Source organism: Delphinus delphis, chromosome 12, assembly GCF_949987515.2.
Source record: "Delphinus delphis chromosome 12, mDelDel1.2, whole genome shotgun sequence".
Lineage (NCBI taxonomy): Eukaryota > Metazoa > Chordata > Mammalia > Artiodactyla > Delphinidae > Delphinus > Delphinus delphis.
In genome coordinates, this window is record NC_082694.2 from 59,485,064 (window position 1) to 59,505,186 (window position 20,123).

The window sequence follows — 20,123 nt, forward strand, 5'->3', positions numbered from 1 at the left end:
ACCCCTGGCAGACCAGGCTAGTTCAAGGATCTCCTAGGGAAAACCTTTCTGTAAAGAGCCATATCTTTCTGTAAATACAAACCATATCGTTTCTGTCAATATTCAACTCTGCCACTAAGGCTCAAAAGCAGGCACAGACAATACACAAACCAGTGGGTATGACTGTGTTCCAATAACATTTTAATAAATGGAGGCAGTAGCCTGGATTTGTCCCCATGGCCTGAAGTTTGCTACCCGTCCTAGGGAGTAAGCCGCTTGGGGTTCTAATCTGATGAACCCTGGGGTCAACGTAGACATTCCCCTGAAAAGACCCCACAGGCATGCAAGCCATGTAGTTGCCCAGCTTTGAGTCCAAAGAGAGAGCCCGGAAACAGTGACAGAGACATCAATGGTTTAATAGATGGGGATCTTACACATCTGAAGCAAAGTCCTGGAGCGACACCCTCACTGTGCATGGCAGACGGCGAGCAGGACATGGTAGCAGTCTTTGCTACACGGGGGAGGAGGCTACCATTTATAGGGGGAATTGACGTCAGGGTGGCTCATCAGTTACCAGGGAAACCAGCAGCTGAGACCCATCCCTTGCAGCCCCTCAGGTTAATGACCAACAGGAGGGCAGATGTTTCCCTTTAATAAACTAGCAGGTGGAGCCATTCTGGACTAAGGCTTAGAACAATCACTGGCGGGGGCAGGGGGCGAGCACGTCCAGGCGAGCAGGGTGTAGGCGCAGCAGGGACTGGTCACGCAGGGCATGTACAGAGAGCAAGAGAACAGCCACCTTGAGCCATCTGACCACACACTCCACCCCTACACACCCTGCACGACCCTTACCATCTGGGTCAGCCCCTCTTATGTGATATTCCTGGGGTCAGGTATCTAGAGGGGCACTGCAGCCCAAATACCACACATGCAGTACACACAATAGCAGCCGAAGAGTATCAAGAGTGCAAGACGTGGGCAAACTTTGAGGCCAGGCACTTTATCCCGTCAATTTTTCATGGAAATCCCGAGGAGGACATTTTGCTGTAGATCCAGCAATCAAACTCATTTCACAGTGAGGCCACTGTTATCACCCAGTCCGCGAACAGATTACCTCTGCTCGGACCAGGGACAAAATGTAATAAATGTTTAACAGGCACAGGAGATCATGACCATTAACGAAAATACAAGCAGTAACAGCATTCTCAGGTAACACCACCCCTGCCTGTGATTTTTGTCCTGGCCTGCAGTACCATTCCACCTGTCCACCCTCAGTGTCCATAGCCAGTGCCAATACAGGCAAGGTGGTAGAACAACAGACCTCGAGGTTAATATAATGGGCCTTCCTCCAGTAGGGGCCTGGGTTAATTACCTTAGTAGTGGTAGGTGGGGCGGGTAGAAGACAGGTGAAATCTGTAAGTCCCTTTCTAATCCTATTCCCCACAGGGCAGCAAACCCAAACCATGGGGGACTTACCTGCCAGTCCCAGAGCCATTTATTTTATTCATTTGTTTATTTTTAAATTTTTTTGCAGTACGCGGGCCTCTCACTGCTGTGGCCTCTCCCGTTGCGGAGCACAGGCTCCGGACGCGCAGGCTCAGTGGCCATGGCTCACGGGCCCAGCTGCTCCGCGGCATCTGGGATCCTCCTGGACCGGGGCACGAACCCGTGTCCCCTGCATTTGCAGGCGGATTCTCAACCACTGCGCCACCAGGGAAGCCCCAGAGTCATTTATTTTATAATGTGTTCCCCTGGAGGTAGATCCTGTGGCGGGGGCAAACGTGAATTATCACCCTGACCAGTAGTTGGCAATGGTCCCTGCAGTGGTTAACAGGTGAACTCCGATGGTGCTGACTAGTTGATTCTGGGTTAACATGGAGTAAGCACTGAGACGACTGCTCCTGGGATCTTCAGTTATAGTTCGTAGGGCCTGAGTTAGCCTCCTGGTCCACACAGAGAGCGGGTTTCCCGTCTCAGCTGTAGTCCACTCATCCTTTCAACTAGCCTGCTAGCAGTGGGGGCACAGGGTAGGTAGAAATGACAGTGTGTCATTTCATTGGCCCATTTCTGAATTTCGTGGCCAGTAAAGTGGATTCCTTGGTTGCTATCCATGTCCACAGAGGTCCTATATGTCACACACAGCTGTTCTAGACCCTGAATAGTGGTTTTTACATTGCTCCAGGACTCGAGTAGGCCTTTTATAATGTCTTCCACCTGTTATAACTCTCTGTAGACTGCGTATAGCTACTGTTCCATCACACTGCATCACTGCTTTGCCCCCTTCCATAGCTGGGAACAGAAGCCCAAGGGTACTCTTTATTATTTTGCCGTTGCCATAGGCCTGAACCAAACCCTTCCAGGTAACTGGCCATGTCCAATTCACAAACCTGTCCCTAAGTTAATACCCCTAAAGCCTGTCTGTAGTTGTTTAAGGGTGGTAGGTTGGGGGTGTACTTGCCCTTTGTGGATAATTCAGGTCCTGACGTTTTGTCTGTATTCACCAGCCATCCCCGTGCAGTCAGATGAGCCACGAGCATAGTGCTGCTACTTTTAAACTCAAAAGAGACTGAGTGGGCAGAGACTAACTGGTGGCGCAGTGGTTGAGGGTCCGCCTGCCAATGCAGGGGACGCGGGTTCGTGCCCCGGTCCGGGAAGATCCCACATGCCGCGGAGCGGCTGGGCCGTGAGCCATGGCCGCTGAGCCTGCGCGTCCGGAGCCTGTGCTCCGCAACGGGAGAGGCCACAACAGTGAGAGGCCCGCGTACCGCAAAGAAACACAAAAAAACAAAAAACAGACTGAGTTTAACAGGATATCATCAACACAATGGAAGAGAAAAAACACCTTTCACGGTAGTCAGCTGCCACAGGGCTCCACATGTTAGTGGGCGGCCACCTTGGGATCTCCCCCCGACTCCCCACTGCCTCCCGCAACTTTCCATCCCCGTCCTTCCTTCGCTACATCTTGGCACTCACGGGAGTTCCCTAGGCCTCCTGGCTGGCTTGTGAATTGTTGGGCTGCACCTCGCAGGTCTGCAAGCCTTGTGGATGACCAGCCTCGAGGCCGAAGAAAGAGCCCAGTGACAGCGCCAGCTTATTGGACAGGGCACCTTACACGTCCGAAGCAAGGTCCTGGAGAAACACCTCCACCGTGCGGGGCACACCGCAAGCGAGACGTAGCAGCCTTCACTACTAGGAGGAGCAGGAAGCTACTTTTACAGGGGGAACTGACGTCAGGGTGGCTCATCAGTTACCCGGGAAACCAGCAGATGAGACCCAACCCTTACAGCCCCTCAGGTTAACTAGCATCATGGGGGCAGGTGTTTCCCTTTAATAAACTAGCAGGTGGAGCTGTTCTGGCCTAAGGACTAGAACAATCACCGGCTGGGGCAGGGGGCAAGCACATTCATGTGAGTAGGGCGTAGGCGCAGCAGGGACTGGTCACGCTAAGAGCAAGAGAACAGCCATCTTGAGTGGCCTGACCATACAACCCCCAAACTAACAATCTGAGGTGCTTTTGTAGGCCAGAAACCTCCCTGACTGGCTTCCAAGGGGTAGAATCAGATGTAGTTAAGTGTATTTCCTAAACTGTCTCCCCTCAGTGAAGCCTGACAAGGGGAGTAGAGACTGTAGGAAAAAAGCACTGTGACCCAGAAGCCTGGGCTGAACCCATCAGGCAAAAGAACTGGGTTGAGCTCAGCAGCAGAATACCTGTCACACTTACCTCTTTCCTCAGAGATATCAGCCAGTGCTCACTTTTTAAGGCTTTGAGAGTTTATAAGGTTTATGTGTTAAGATTTTACCAAAACGTTCAAGTTTCAACCAAAAAAAGAATATATTCTGATTCAAATGCTATAACATCATTACACCAAAAATTTTTTTAAAATAAACGTTTTAAAACAGACACATGTAGTTAGTGCAAGGGATGTAACAAGACTGTGATTTTACCTTAGCATTTATATTGAATCTAACATGTTGCATCCTTTTCACATACATTTCTTGCCTAACAGAAATGGAGGTGTGGGCTTCCCTGGTGGCACAGTGGTTGAGAGTCTGCCTGCCGATGCAGGGGACACAGGTTCGTGCCCCGGTCCGGGAAGATCCCACATGCCGCGGAGTGGCTGGGCCCGTGAGCCATGACCACTGAGCCTGCGCGTCTGGAGCCTGTGCTCTGCAACAGGAGAGGCCACAACAGTGAGAGGCCCGTGTACCGCCAAAAAAAAAAAAAAAGAAAAAAAAAAAAGGAGGTGTATCCCCATCAAAAGGAAAGGCTCTTATAATTCTGATGTCCCTATGTTAATTTTATTTGTGATGTCATCCTTGCCCAGTTCACTTATTAGCACTGATAATCCCCATCTTTGATTTTACCAAAAACAACAAAGAATTTTCAAAAAATGAAGTCTTATTTCAATCAGTGCATCCATAGTTCTTGGCCTCTCACTGGGAAGCTGCAAGGTGTCCTTGAATAAGATCCTGAACACGGGACAAAATAATTTCATTGGAACTGTTGCAATTTTCTGGACCATATGGTGGATCTATAGTCAAGACCCCAGCCACACAGAGAGTCCTTCGTGAATCTCCCTCTTCAGTGATGGGGATGTGGTTCTTCTCCAGCCATTTCTTCAGGCTGTTCTTTCTCTTTTCCAGATCCTCAGGGCTGTACGCCTTACAGTCTCCAGACATGAACAAATCCATCAGCTTCTCTCTCACGCTATGGTCCCCTTCATTCAAAATTTCAACAGTCTGCACAGCATGTCCCATAATTCCGGTCACAGACATGCTGCCATCTTCAAGGAAGTTCACAAGGACAATACTTTGGAGGAAAAGTAAGTTCAGAGCACAGTTGCAAAAGAAAAACCAAAAGGCCTATAAAACTATGGAAGAAGCAGTGAAATGAGAGTCAGCATCAACCCCCAACAGGTCACTAGAACAACAGGGAATGCTCTTCCCCGTTTTAAATTACTCCTCTCACCACCAAATGTTTTCACTTGTTCAATACGAATTCTCTGATGGTCCTAAACATCTAAGGCTTTTGTCCAGCCTAAAGCTGATCATTGTGGGATGTCATTAAAGCATTACTTAAAGAGTTATGAATGCTTTAAATGTGTATTAGGAAAGAAGATAGGGTACAGATTTAACTTTTAGAGTTAAAAAGCAACTGAATAACTCTCCTTCAGAGCAGACCAAAGAAAATAACACAGCACAAAATTAATGAGAGAGAAAACAAAAGAGTATGCAACTAGAGACTGTCATACTAAGTGAAGGAAGTTCAGAAAGAGAAAGACAAATACCATATGATATCACTTTTATGTGGAATCTAAAATATGGCACAAATGAACCTATCTACAACACAGAAACAGGGAATTCCCTGGTGGTCCGGTGGTTAGGACTCTGTGCTTTCACTGCCAAGCACATGGGTTCAATCCCTGGTTGGGGAACTAAGATCCGTAAGCCACCTGGCGTGGCCAAAAAAACAAACAAACAAACAGGAAAACAAAAAAACACAGAAACAGACTCATAGCCATAAAGAACAGACTTGTGGTTGCCAAGGCAGAGAGGGAGAGGGACAGGGATGGACTGGGAGTTTGGGGTTGGTAGATGCAAACTATTACATTTAGAATGGATAAACAACAAGGTCCTAAGGTATAGCACAGGGAACTATATTCAATATCCTGTGATAAAGCATAATGAAAAAGAATATAAAAAAGAATGTATATATGTGTATAACTGAGTCACCTTGTTGTACAGCAGAGATTGACACAATATTATAAATCAACTATACTTCAATTAAAAAAAGTCAATAAGAAGATCATCAAAGCCAAAAGCTGGTTCTTTGAAAAGGATATATAAATTTCACAAAACTCAGGCAAGATTAATAAAAAGAGAAAGAAGGCACATATAAATAATATTAGGAATAAGGTAGCGAAAATTAATAGTATAAAATATTAAGAACAAATTTAGGTAAATAATTTTGAAACTGAAAACAGAAAACTTCCTAGAAAATATAAATTTCTACTACTGACTCAAAAAAAAAAAAAAGAGAGAGAGAGAATGTAAATAGTCCTATAATCTTTTTCAAAAAACCTGAAATAACCAGTTTAAAATCTTCCCATGGAGGGGGAAAAAAAGGCCCAGACAATTTTACCAGGAAGTTCTATAAAATTTTCAAGGACCAGACATTTCTAATCCAACCAAATTCTCCTATGGACTATAAAAGGGAGACTATGCCTTAACTCATTTAATGAGGCTAATATAACCTTGAGACCAAAAGCAGAAAAGAACAGGATTAAAAAATAAAACTATAAGCTAATCTCACTCATGAATACAAATGGAAAAATCCTAACTAAAATATGATATGATATGGTGTATGACATGATGTGATGCAATGTGACGTGATGTGAATTTCATTTCTGTGGTACTTTTCCCAAAAACCTATAACCCCAGTCTATGAGAAAACATCACAGGGAATTTCCTGGCAGGCCAGTGGTTAGGACTCTGCACTTTCACTGCCGAGGGCCCGCATTCATTCCCTTGTTAGAGAACTAAGATCCCGCAAGCCATATGATGCAGCCAAAAAAAAAAAAAAGAAAAAAAAGAAATCATCACACAAACCCAAATTGAGAGATATTCTATAAAATACCTCACCAGGACACTTCAAAAGTGTCAGGGTCATGAAAAACAAGTAAAGACTGAAAAACTGTCACATATCAGAGAAGACTAAGGAGACAGGATGCCTATATGTAATGTAGGACCTTGGACTGGATTCCAGAACAGAAAAAGGCCATTAGTGGAAAAATTGATAAAATCCAAATGATTGTAGTTTAGTGAGTGTAAATTTTTAATTCCAACAAATGTTTGACAGTTGTGTAAATTGTTAACATTAGGGGAAGCTGGGTATATAGGTACTCTCTGTACTTTCTTTGCAATTTTTCTGTAAATCTAAAATCATTCCAAAATAAAGTGTGTGGATCACCACGTTTAAAGTTGCCTTGCAAAAAATAAATGTGATCCTAATCAAACCTCTAGTTATGAATACCAGTTTATAGGAAATACAAAGGATAAAAGAACATGTTAAACTATGCCATGATAAATGCAATGAGCTAAATCCAGAGTGTGTTGAATTCTATAGACAAATGATTCCATTTCTTCAACAAATAAATGACATGGAAAACCAAAGAGAGATACAGTTATAGATTAAGATTCTTCAGAGACATATCAACAAATTGATATGCTTAAAAAGATACATTGGAGACAAACAGGAAAATCTGAACTCAAACTAGGAATTAGCTAATATTAAAGTTATTATTACTTTTGCTAGGTGTTATAATGGTATTGTGGTTACATTTATTAGAGAGTCCGAATCTGCTAAGAGATATATTGAAGGATTTGTGAACAAAATTATGTCTGTAATTGGCTTTAAAATATTTGGAAGGGGGAATAAGATTAGTGTTCATTATACTACTCTCTTCACATTTGTGTATATTTGAAATTTTCCAATAAAATGTAATATAAAAGGAGTGTCCCATTTCTACGAACTTGGCTGGTCTGACACAAATCTATAATTAGAACAATACTTAGCTTCAAAGGAAATTAAATTCTTATGTGGGAATAATTAGCCTTTCATTTATCTGCTTTCTTAGTATGGATGTAACAGTGCAAAGGGGTGATTTCTGGGAAGCAGGACCCATACTCACTTGGTAGAGACTGGGTCTATGGTTAAAACCCATCCTTTATACTCCTTCTCACTGGCTGTCACTCTGACTTCTTTGTAAGTGTAATCTTGCCATTCTAAGGGGCCTTTCTTCATCCATTCATTCATGGTTGCCAGCTGGCTAGATCTAAAACAACCACCAGTTCGGATTAATATATATGTTCCACCCAGGCAAATGTCTTACTTCAATCTCCATTCTAGAGGTAGAGAACACCTGCAATTTGCCTCAAGTTCCATATCAGAAAGACAGTTAAATTTTACTATTAAGTCTGAAAGCCACGGGGACATCGAGTTGCCGCGGGTCCCAGTCTGGGGTAACTTATCTGGCACACTCCTATTTCACCTCCCAATCCCACTCCAGATCGCCTTCACGCTGGCTTTGATCTCCAGTCTACAGATGCTCAAATCCTTGAACTCTGCTCTCCTTCCATCAAAGGAGCTCACGCCACACGACTCTTAGCCAAAAATGAAAAAGAAAACTCCTCTGATATCCACCCACTCCCTCTCTGGCTCTGTGTCTCCACTGGATCCCGCCAGGGAGAGGCCCCCGGATCTGTGACACTTTTCATCTTAAAATTTGTTTGGAGGATGCGTAAACGAAGGGGCAGCAGCTAAGGCTCTAGAGCTGATGCCCTGGCGTAACCCGAAGCCGCATGATACTTTGAGCTGTACTCAAGCCAGGTGATACTTAGCGTGTAATCCTGACAAATGAGAAAAATACCAGTTAAATCTCCTAGCACCGCCAGGTCCTCAGCAGCCGCGTTGGAAGGAAGGAGTCTCTTGAGCCGAGCCTGCCGGAGTCCAGCGTGCTTTGCGCCGTGTCGTCACTTCCTTCCCCCAGAATTCTCTGTTTTGTAGTCCGTGGCCTTGGTCACAACTCGAGGTCTGAGAGTCCCGAGGCCTGGGGTGATGAAATTGGGGTTCAGGGTGTGGAGCGGGGCTAAGATTTTTTTGTAATAATAATAATAATAATATTTCTTGTTCGCTAGGGTCCGCCTTTCACTGCCACATTGGACATTTCAAGATAAAAATTTTAAGAGGGAAGACTCATGCCACCTCTTCCTTGAGAGTGGAAGTGGAATTCCACTTTTGCCATGAACCCTCCAGGTAAATCCTAAAGCTCTGGAAGTGTGAGGTGACAGTGCCTTGGAGAAGAGCCACAGAACCAACGTATTTCTTCTTTGGCCTGTGTAAGGCAATTAAGATGCCTACTCTTTTGGGATGTGCCTTTGGTACAGTCCTGAGGGTGTGCAGGAGCTGGAAAGAAAAGTGTAGGATTGGGTTGAAAAAACGCAGGAGCGGAAAAGTGCAAGAGACTCGCTACCACCACAGATTTCTGGTCCCTGGAGTACTTCGTTGGCTTCTGGCATGGTCCAGAATTTTTTCCGGACTATGATCCTGAAAAATGGTACAAGGTGGTAAATGTTGATTGAATTCCTGCAAATGTGAACACCAAGGGAGATTTACAAAAACTGAGTTAGAGGACTGTCAAACCACGGTACAGAAAACACCGACAGTTAATCCGCTTTCCCCTTGCTACTTGGGATTTGAGTTGCATATAATCCTTGAAGTTTTTGTTTCTTAATGTCATCGTTTCAAATAATCCTTCCCCAAACCTTCACTCATTGAATGATTGGCTTATGATATTAATTGGCTTTCATAGATTAGATTTTGACATCTAATCTACAAAATCTAATTTATCAGTTAAAGTCCTCTATAGATCTACAAAGAGCTAATATAAATAGCAGTTATTGTTATGGTACTGTGAAGTAAAATATTTGAACTCATAAAAATTCAGTCTAGGGCTTCCCTGGTGGCACAGTGGTTGAGAGTCCGCCTGCCAATGCAGGGGACGCGGGTTCGTGCCCCGGTCCGGGAAGATCCCACATGCCGCGGAGCGGCTGGGCCCATGAGCCATGGTCGCTGAGCCTGCGCGTCCGGAGCCTGTGCTCCGCAACGGGAGAGGCCACAACAGTGAGAGGCCCGCGTACCGCAAAAAAAAAAAAAAAAAAAAAAAAATTAGTCTAAAAGAGATACAACCAATTTGTGACAATTGGTCATTTGCATTTTAAGCCTACTATCTATACTGCAGAATGAAAGACTTTGGCCTTTGTTTTCTACAGGTAAAAGCTAGCCTCAAGCTTAAAGTTACCCCCTGTAAAGCAATGAGCAAGACAGGGCCTTTCCGTCCCTTCTCTCCCCTCTCCCTTTAGGCTCCTAAGTAAACTAAAGTCTCATTCCCAGTATCCACTGATACAAATCACTGACTTCTAACAGAATGAGTCCAGCGCATTACCTTACACAAGTTCTCAGAAAGACCCTCTCCTGCAGCCTGTCCTCACTGAGTTCAGAGAGTGCGGCACTTGCTTTCCCTGGTCAACTCCTGCTCTTGGTACCCCTGGAGCCTCCCTCATCTCCAGTTGATGTCCCTTCTCTCACATTCTCTACTCTTCTCCCTCTCTTTCCCCACCCACTCCATCCATCTCCTTCCTAACATCTACCTCTCTCTCAAAACTTCACATTTAACCCTTTCCTCTGCCAAGACCAAAATTGCTTATTTTAGATTTTGGAGCACATTTCGTTTAGTAAGAAAGACATTCTAAAGAACCTTTTCTTAAATTCCCTGAGGAAAATCAGAAGTTAAAAACATTGTCAATAGCCTTATGCTGTTTACTTTATCATAGTGCAAAGATAAACCTGCCCTGCCCTGGCTAAACTATCACAAATTTCAGTTCACAGTGTTGAGTCTTAAAAGTGGGTAAAAAATGAAGTGGGGGTGAGAGTGGTAATTTACTGAGTATATTTCATGAAAGGTAAGGTCAGAAGAAAATAACCCTGGTCATTTTGGCCCAAGATTTTTTTAGTTTTCTTGCTTTCTCATTCATTCAATAAATAGAACCCATTAGAAATATCCATTCTTTATCTCTGTTTATTCATCAAGCATATATTGTGTACATATACATGCTACGCTTTCTGTTGAGAACTAGGAATTAATAAACTAATTGTAAGAATGTTTTGCCTTTGGGGAGTTGATAATGTCTTCTTGTACTTGTAACCAAGTAAGCTAGCATTCTACCTGGAGGTGGTAGTAAATGTGAAGAGGTGGGGAAGGCATTCTTAGAAAAGCTTTTTAAACACGTACCCCTTGGGCTTCCCTGGTGGCGCAGTGGTTGAGAGTCCGCCTGCCGATGCAGGGGACGCGGGTTCGTGACCCGGTCCGGGAAGATCCCACATGCCGCGGAGCGGATGGGCCCGTGAGCCATGGCCGCTGAGCCTGCGCGTCCGGAGCCTGTGCTCTGCAACAGGAGAGGCCACAACAGTGAGGGGCCCGCGTACCGCAAAAAACCAAAACAAAACAAAACAAAAAACCCAACAAACACGTACCCCTTGGACTTGATTTATAGGCAATGAGAAACACCCACAAAAAATTCTGTGTCTATGGGACACAGAACCTGATCAAGGGCGGTGTGGGTTGGATTGAAGAACAGTGGACAGGGGGTTTTAGCAACACTGGTTTCAATTTGGTTAAATCCTGTAGTGTCCTGGCTCCTGCACACCACTGACTGTGCTCTTACCAGCTGTATGATTTTGAAAGTCATTTGCCTTCTTAAATTTCAGTTTCCTCATCCATAAATGAAAACATGGAATTAGATGATCCAAGATCCTCTCAGCACTAAATTTTCATGACTGAGACATACAGAGTCACTTAGGAAAGCCCTGTAAACTCTCAGGGCAGGGGCCATGTCTGTTTTATTCACTGCCATATACACCACCTCTAGCAGATTGCTTGGTATATAGTAAGATGCTCAATTTGAATTGAATTTTTATTTCTTAATAAAAATTATATTTTATTGTTATATAGCACCTAATATGTGCCATGCACTATTCTAAGAACTTTCAAATATTAACTCATTTTTATGAGTGAATAAACAGACCAAAGACAATGGAAGATATGTGAGTAATGGAATGATATGGTTAAATTGGTGTATTAAAAAGGATGCAGAGAAATTAGATGTGGGGAAAATAGGGAGGTATAGAGCATATACAGCATACACCTTTATGTAAAATGTAGCCTTTCTACTAAAACAAAGCAGTGGTATTAGGTGGAAAAAATTCCAGAACCAGTTTCCAAATGGAAAGTCAGTTTTTGGGAGGCAGCGTCTCCAAATTGATTCATTATCTGACTCACCCAGCCCAGCCTAGCCCTACCCAGCCCTGTCTACCACAAAGAGGGCAGATCTGTTTTCCCAGCAGAAGATAGAATTTTTTCCTTGGATAAAAACGATTTGAACAGACTCTGGGGACTCTAAAGAACTAAACAAATGTAAGGCATAAAAGTTTAGAAAACTGCTTCTGTACTGTTGTATCTCAAATATGCCCAGATAATAACTTTATGGCTAAAAATCAGTGCCTTTTTTTTCCCATTGAGTTCCTCTTATTTAACCAAGTAATCAGTCTAAATGTAAGATGCACATGTTTTACACAGATTTTTTTTTTAATTTTTATTATTTTTTGGCTGCACTACACAGAATGTGGGATCTTCATTCCCCGACCAGGGGTCCAGCCCGCGCCCCCTGCAGTGGAAGTGCAGAGTCTTAACCACTGGACCACCAGGGAAGTCCCGAGATTTTATTTTTATTTGAAAAAAGAAGTGGAGTTAACCATTTTAATTTTTCCCTGGAATTGCCTTGGAACAAAAAAGGATGTTCGGTACTGAGTTCCTAAGAACTACTGCAGTAGTCCAGACAGGAAATAGTAAAGTCCTAGCGTAAGTTGATAGCAGTGGAAATGAAAAAGAGAGAAAAAAAAGAATAGCTTCAACAAATATTTCAAAGGAGAAATCAAAGGATTTAGTGACTGTTTGGGGGCAAGGACATGTTGAGAACTTTGACACTAGGCCTTTAACAGAAATTCTCTTTGTTCTTTTATTCATTCATAACTTCCTCTTCCTTTTTATTTTTCAAGTATCTCAGGCCTCCGAATAGTTATCTACTAAATTAGATAAGAAAATTTTATCATTAAATTAAAAATGCTTCAATAGGCCTATATCTGTGTTTATGACACAGGAAGGCAACAGTGAGGTACCTCCTCCAAGCTCTTATAAACTAACCCTCAAGATTAAATAAAATGGGTGTGATTAGATGTGATACATTTGCACAAGGAGACCATCTATTATCTGGGTAACTAAGAATGTGGAAATGACCAAATTCCAAACTAAGTGAGTTTGTTGTACCCTCTGGAAGCAGGACTATATTTTAGTAAATGGAAACAGTTATATTGTATCCTACTTGGACTGAGTAACCCAGGGTTGGCAGAAGGCATAGAAGAAGGAACGTCAGCAGGCAAAACGCTGGGAGGTATTTCTTAGAGACCCTGAATCTGGAAGGCAGGGGCTTTCCAGAGACGTATGCATATTGTGGGGAATGGATGATTCATCAAGTCTCACCCTGGCCTGGAATAGATGTTTCTGAAACTATCTGCCTCCTTATACTCAGATTCCATGCCCACCAGACTGCCTTGTGACTCCTCTACTGGTTTTCTAGGTACACAGTTTATCAGGAGAGATGGTTCTCGAGACAAAAACATGAACACTATAGGGAGGGTGGGAGGGAGGGAGATGCAAGAGGGAAGAGATATGGGAACATATGTATATATATAACTGATTCATTTTGTTGTAAAGCAGAAACTAACACACCATTGTAAAGCAATTATACTCCAATAAAGATGTTAAAAAAAAAAAAAAAGAAACATGAACACTTTCTAGTCAACAGAAAGGAATAGACCAGAATTCACAAACCAGGGCCAAAAAGTCTTATCAGGAAGTGCAGATAGGTTTAATATCTGCACAGTGTTTAGTTTTGTCTTTCAGTTTGAAAGCCTTTAAATAGGTTTTCTCTCTCTTCTTCACAACTCGTTTCCACCACTTTTATTGTTTTACCCTTGGCTGATTCATAGGTTTACATTACCTGCCTGATTCCTACAGGAAATTGAGTTTTCAACTCTGGAATAGTCCCTACTACAAATGAATAAATTAGCAGAGTAAATTATACCTTAATCTCTGGTGAGTTTGGTGAGAATCAGCCTCAATGTGTCTAGTCAACTCTTGGGCCAGTAAAAGGCCAGAACCTGGGCTGTGGGTAGCAACTTCAAGGAAGTGCCAGTTGCAGGATTTCCTGTTAGATCTCCATACAGACTTCTCCAGGTGATTTCTTGATCTCATTGTCGCCTTGCCCCCTTTTCAACTGTGCCCCTCTGATACCATTTTTTTTTTTTTCTGATACCATTTTGTAGCTTATTGTTATTCACATGTGTGCTGTGGCAGTTACTGTAGGCTGGTTCATTTAACAGTCCTTTCCCACAACCTTCTAATGAGGCTTGAAAGCTAAAACTTAATCTCCAGCTTCCCTTGCTGGGAGAAGTGACCATATGAATGCTTCTGGCCAGTGAGATATACATGGACGTCCCTAAGAAGGCTGTCCCTTCTGAAATTAAAAGGCAAAGTCTCCTAAGAAGGAGAAAGCCTTTTTGGTCCTTTAACCATTTCTCCTCCAGCCTGCCTGGAGGTGAGGTAGCCTCTTTCCACCACAAGGAGAGATGCATGAGAAGGCCTATAGGCCACACGGAAAAATAAAAGAAAGAGAAAGAGACACAGCAGACCTGAACTGCCTACCTTTGTACTTATTTTGTTTGGGACAAATAAACTCCTCTCTGTTTAAGCAACTGTTTCAAGTGTTTCCACCCCAACAAAATCCTTTTCTAATTTATCTCCCTAATAAAGTCCTCAGGAGAGAGACCATGCTTTATCTTTATATCCTCAGTACCCTGTTCAATAACCGCATATAGTAGGCAGTCAACATAGATTTGTTTAGCCAATTAATAAATTTGCTATTTTTGGGGACAAGCTGGGACAAACAGAAAACCATAATTTAAGCAGAGAGTTACTTATTTCATAAGTGACCAAGATAAACTAAGAACAGGATAAGCAAATTGACAGGTCAAATTTTAGATTGGCAAAGCAGGTAACAAACGGACTTTTGCTTTTTTCAAGAAAGTAATTTAAATCCTCTGCACTGACGATTACAATGTATTACCATCCTTACTAGTAGTAGTAGTAATAATAAATGCATATTAACTCAACCTTAATGAACATAGAAAAGCCATGAGATCAGAACTCTTATTACCCTTAGTTTACAGCTAAGGAAACTGAGGCACAGAAGTCCAACGCCACATAGCTAGTTAGTGACAGAGCTAGGATACAAACCCAGGCAATCAGGCCAAAGCCTAAAAGTCTATTTTTAGTTAGTGAGGAACACGTTTTTCCAAAGTAAGAGTTTCTAACTTCGAAATACCAGCTCTTCATTGTGCTCCAGTTGGTTGTCTGGACACGCAAAGCATTAAGTTAATGTGTTTCACCCATGTGTTCTGGCAAAGCAAACTCTCCCAGCAACTTCTACCTCCAAGCGTGACTGCAAGGAGGATACACACAGCCAGAATTAATGGTATGGAAATTAGGAACCGATTTTATCCCTAAAGCAGGTAAAGCCATACAAAGCCCCATTCCTACAGCTGCTGTTAGCTCTCAGTTTAGCCCATGAACAATGGCAACAGGGTAGATGCAAGCAGTTCAATGATGTGGAAGAGCTGATCTTAAGAGGAATTACACCTTACGGAGGGCAACTAAAGAGAGCGCTATGCGGTAACTAAACTCTCCTGCCTACAACCTAATCTTTTCTTTTTTTCTACCCAGTGAGTCTGTTCTCTTGCCCTCCTCCAATTATCTTCAAAAGGTTTATGTGTGTGTGGAATGGAGGTGTCTTTCTTCTCTATTCTGTGGCAAATTATAGGCCCATATTTGAGCTTCCTAATGGAAAAGGGTAAAATATACCACTGATCACACAGGGGAAGATATCTTCTCTGGTATAAAAAGCCAATGTAGGGCTTCCCTGGTGGCGCAGTGGTTGAGAGTCCGCCTGCCGATGCAGGGGACATGGGTTTGTGCCCCGGTCCGGGAAGATCCCACATGCTGCGGAGCGGCTGGGCGCGTGAGCCATGGCCGCTGAGCCTGCACGTCCAGAGCCTGTGCTCCACAACTGGAGAGGCCACAACAGTGAGAGGCCCGCGTACCGCAAAAAAAAAAAAAAAAAAAAGCCAATGAAAAGCATTGTGTACAAGGGAAAACCATTCAGAGTCTATGCTATTCAGTGCATCGTTTTGAAATGTAAGACCTTAAAGTCTTTCTTCTTTCTTTAACGATTAAATAAAAACATTCATAGGGCACTGGGATTCCTAGTATAGCTACTTTCCCTATTTTATTTGTGAGCTGTATACATTATCTAGTGAGACGTCAAAAATATTTTTTGTTTTTAAAAATGATGTCTAACTTAATCGATAAATTCATAACATATAAGAGAGCCAGTACATTTTATAATGTACATCATTTGCCTTCTCTTTTTCAGAAATGTGCATCCCTCCATTTGCCAGTCTAAGACATTCCATTTTATAGGAATGCAGAAGGAAAGAGGGAAAAGTAATGGCCAATTCATTTCTTCCTGGTTACTGGTCAGATTCTTAGCAGCTGCCTCTTCTTGGATTTCTTCCACAAAGAAATTATTTTTCTACCTGTTAATTACGTTGCTGACTGTAGATACTTCACCCATTAAAAAACAAAACCACACTTTGTGTCTAAATCACTTTTCTTTAGCTATTTGTTCAAGGGCTATGTGAGCCCTAAACTGTAATCGGGCTTCCACGGAATAGTCTTTGTAGTTTTTTATGTTTTCTAGGTTTTTTATTGCACTGGCATAATCTCCTTTTAGATAGTATAGAATTCCCAGTTCATGGTATGAATACGGCACCAAATAGTGGTCCTGTTTTAACAATTTCTCCTTTTGAATGACATGATTAAAGTAGTGCTCAGCCATCGAATATTTGCCTAAGTATTTCAGGCACAGACCTTTCAGTAAATTTAAGAAATTTATGTCATCTGTGCCATACTCTTTACTTGGATTTTCTTGTAAAAGTTCTCCTCCTTTGTCCATTATTGAAAGCCAGGTTGAAATAAGCTCTAGGTTTTTGCTCATGACTTGGAAACCACTCCAGGCATACATGAGTTCCAAAATGGGCTGTGCTGTAAACCAGCCTGCAGTGGTCGCATAGCGCTGACCCTTCTCAGCAACAAACTTTTCTATTGGCACCGAAGTTCCTAAAATTCTGATTCTCAGGTTATCCACGTTTAAGAAGAGAGAGCTCACGTCCTCACTTACCGATTTCACAAAATCAGAAGGAAGCACGGCCAGTAGGGAAGCTTTAGCGAACGAATACATTGCCTTGGACCACCTGCTGTGTTGAAACAGTAGCTCAGCAGAGTGGTAAGCCTGCTTCCAATCCAGCAGAAAAATGTGGTACCACATGAGTTCCCAGTAACAGAGGTGATGAACCTGCTTCCATTCGTTCTGAATAAAAACGCACTCCTCTAATGTTAATTGGGCAGGTTTAAAATATCCTTTCAACATACTAAAACGTGCATGAAAAAATTGAAGTATGACACAGTTTGGAAATTTCTGGAGGTAGATTAGGGAGAGATTCTCTGCAGCAGAACTGTGGCTCTTTTCAACACCAAAAGCTACGGAGATATAATTGTAATAAAAGAATAGAGTCAAAACACTTAAGATATTATTTGTATGGGATTCAGATGCACTGTCATGAAGCAAAGTCAAGCCTACCTCTCTATTGCCGGAATATCAACAACATTGAGTAGTTTAAGTGTCTTTCGTGGCACAAGTGATAATATCAAATTGAATACTCCAAGTCCAAATTTTATGCCTCCAACCAGGTGTCTGTAAGTTTTACTTTGGTAATTAGGTATCTGTGTTAATACTCGCTGACAGTCTTTGTATATCTGGCAACTTAACCCAACGTTGATCCCACTTTTAAGAAAACAAAGCACACTGTCATCCTGTATAAACGTTACAGTGGATGTCAAGATCAAACACTCAGCATAGCAGACTTCTGCATGCAATTCCTCTTCTTTGATAGCATTTATTCCCTGCTTATTCACTAGACGAGAAAAACTCATCATCCTAGATTTTCTTCGGAAACTATTACAGGTTCTCAAAGCTTCCTTTGTGGCAGTCATCCCAATTTCTATCTCCTGTGGATCAAAAGTCAAGAAGGCCTTGATGACCGTAAGGATACCATAAATTCGGGCAGGGTACACGCTGTTTTTCGACCATGGATAAATGAGATGTATGGCATCTGAGAATCTGTTATTTAGAAATAAATACAATCTAGTTGTGCATTCCTCCAGCGAAGATATTAGATCCATTGTTGTTGCTGCGGGGATACTTTCATAGGCAACTTTGAACTTGTCCTCCTTATCATTTTCTCCCTTACTAAATGATGTAAGGCCATCCTCATTATTTTCTCTTTTATTCAGAGGAGGTGACATATTTGTTTCCCCCCTTTAGAAATGAGAAATATCTGAAGTGGAGTGATGTGGCTGCAATGAGGGTAGCTCCTGCTCTCCAGACTGGGGTCACTTCCTCCACAGCCTGAAGTGTTGCTGTTATAACAGAGGCAAACAAACTAATAGTTGTGAGGTGTAGCATTAGGATATTCTCATCTCTGTCGGACAAAGGGGGAAAAAGGACAATTTTATTTAACTAGAAGATGAATTTCTGAAAACTTCAAATCATCTGGAATGTACTAAAGAAAACATGCTCTTTTAGAATACTGGGAAGCAAATCCTTTGTAAACAGAAGACCTCTTTTGTTAACCATCCCTCCAGACTACCATTTTCAATAGATCATTCTTTTGTGTATTTGTGTTGTAGAACTGTACTATGACAGCTGTACAAAGAGAGTGAATTCTCTACAGGAAGACCTTGGGGGCAAGAACCTGTTGGGAAAGAAGAATGTATTTGCATAGGTCTCTAGTTAAGGCTAGAGGAAGGGGTAAGTTGTCCAGATCAAAGACTAAAGATGATGGGAATTAAAAATCCACCCCATGCTATTCTTAGTACCACTGCTGTGCTTGTATATATTTTCGTAGAAAACTAGGTCTTGATAAAATATTACGGTTAGTTGTATAGGACTCTGGACATGGACAGTGCTGTGTAAACTAGAAAGATTTTCTCGCATTGCTGCAATTAGGAAAAGAACTCAAATGTAATAGTTTTGATCACAGCGTTACTATAGCATCTTGGTAGGAAGGTGGGGTGAGGGTGGGCACAATGGAAAACCAATTCCAACTAGCAAGCTACTTAATATATTCATAATAATACAATAGGTTCAATTAATCTATTTGTAAAAATAGAAACCGCAAAAAAAAAATAGAAACCACAGACAAAATACTTCAATAGTAAATTTCACAATGTTTAACAATAATTACAAACAGTTTAAAATGTACTTTAATTCTGTATTTTTATATGTTAAAAGACAGGAGGGGAAAGTAAAACAGAGGAGAACATTCAAAGGAAAAGAGAGAGAAAAGCAGAAGAGATGCAGGTTTTTACACAGAGGGAAGAGAGAAAACAGAGGGAAAATAAGTTATATATGAGAAAAAATGAATGGGGGAGGACAGCCTCGAAGATATTATTTTAATAAAATTGCTTGTTTTTACACCTTAAGGTTTAGTTATGTTTCAGTATTAGCAACTGTAATCACTATTCGTTGAAAAGCTAAGTTAATTACACATTTAACTAAAAGGCTCAGCTCTGACTGGAAAAGCTCTGAAGCCCATTAAGAGACAAATTATTTTTGGGACTGCAGTAGTGGCTAGATTAAGGTTGGCTGGAGAAACCTAGATGAGGGCCATACTTAACTCAAGGACAAAGTTTCCTTTCCTCTGGCCTAAAGCTTTCAAATTATATTCCCTAGAATCCCTATTCCCCAGCGAAGACGGCTCAAATTTTACTTTTTCTGAAACCTTACCTAAGTCTGTCAGCATAATCTCTCTGATGGCATACTGTATATATCTTTATTAGTATTTATCTCACTGCACTGTAATTATTTATACACCTGCTTTCACCACTGGCCTGGGAGCTTCAAGGCATGATTTGTATTTTATTCAGCATTATATCCCAGTTCTAGTACAATCCCTTGAACAAAGTAGGCATTAATAAATGGTTGCTAAATGGATTCGGGTGCCCACACCTTTCTAGGAATTTCTTGAAAGCGAGCTGTGAACTTATCTTTCTGCTACTTAATTGCTAGGTTTGCTACTCCCAGAGTCACCATGTTACGCATTAGAGCCTCGGACCTTATTCATCTTATAACTGAAAGTTTGTACTCTTTTACCAACCTCTCCCTATTTCCCTCACCCCCCTTATTCCCTATTCTTAATGTTCCCATAAGGAGACTTTTCTGCTAGAGAAATACTCCTGGCTGGTGGGCCTACTTCTGGCTGGGAGTTGATAGAAGGAACTAGGGAAGTGTCC

The 20,123-nt window shown here is 42.1% G+C and overlaps 1 protein-coding gene across 3 annotated transcripts in view; it reads right to left on the minus strand.

Annotated features, from left to right (window-relative positions):
• Nucleotides 1-3,662: 3,662 nt before the first annotated feature.
• The window catches only part of GEMIN6 (gem nuclear organelle associated protein 6), a 30,874-nt gene continuing 14,413 nt past the window's right edge, over nucleotides 3,663-20,123 (minus strand). The window contains exons 2-5 of one of the 3 annotated variants that reach the window (XM_060026782.1): nucleotides 10,830-10,983; nucleotides 8,409-8,588; nucleotides 7,671-7,814; nucleotides 3,664-4,789 (exon numbers count right to left, since the gene is read on the minus strand). In XM_060026782.1, coding sequence (XP_059882765.1) covers nucleotides 4,414-4,789; nucleotides 7,671-7,795 — 501 coding nt within the window. In that variant the 5' untranslated portion in view covers nucleotides 7,796-7,814; nucleotides 8,409-8,588; nucleotides 10,830-10,983 and the 3' untranslated portion in view covers nucleotides 3,664-4,413. Of the gene's footprint in view, nucleotides 4,790-7,670; nucleotides 8,388-8,408; nucleotides 8,973-10,829; nucleotides 10,984-20,123 lie in introns of those variants that run through there. The other 2 variants (XM_060026781.1, XM_060026783.1) reach the window with 2 other exon arrangements.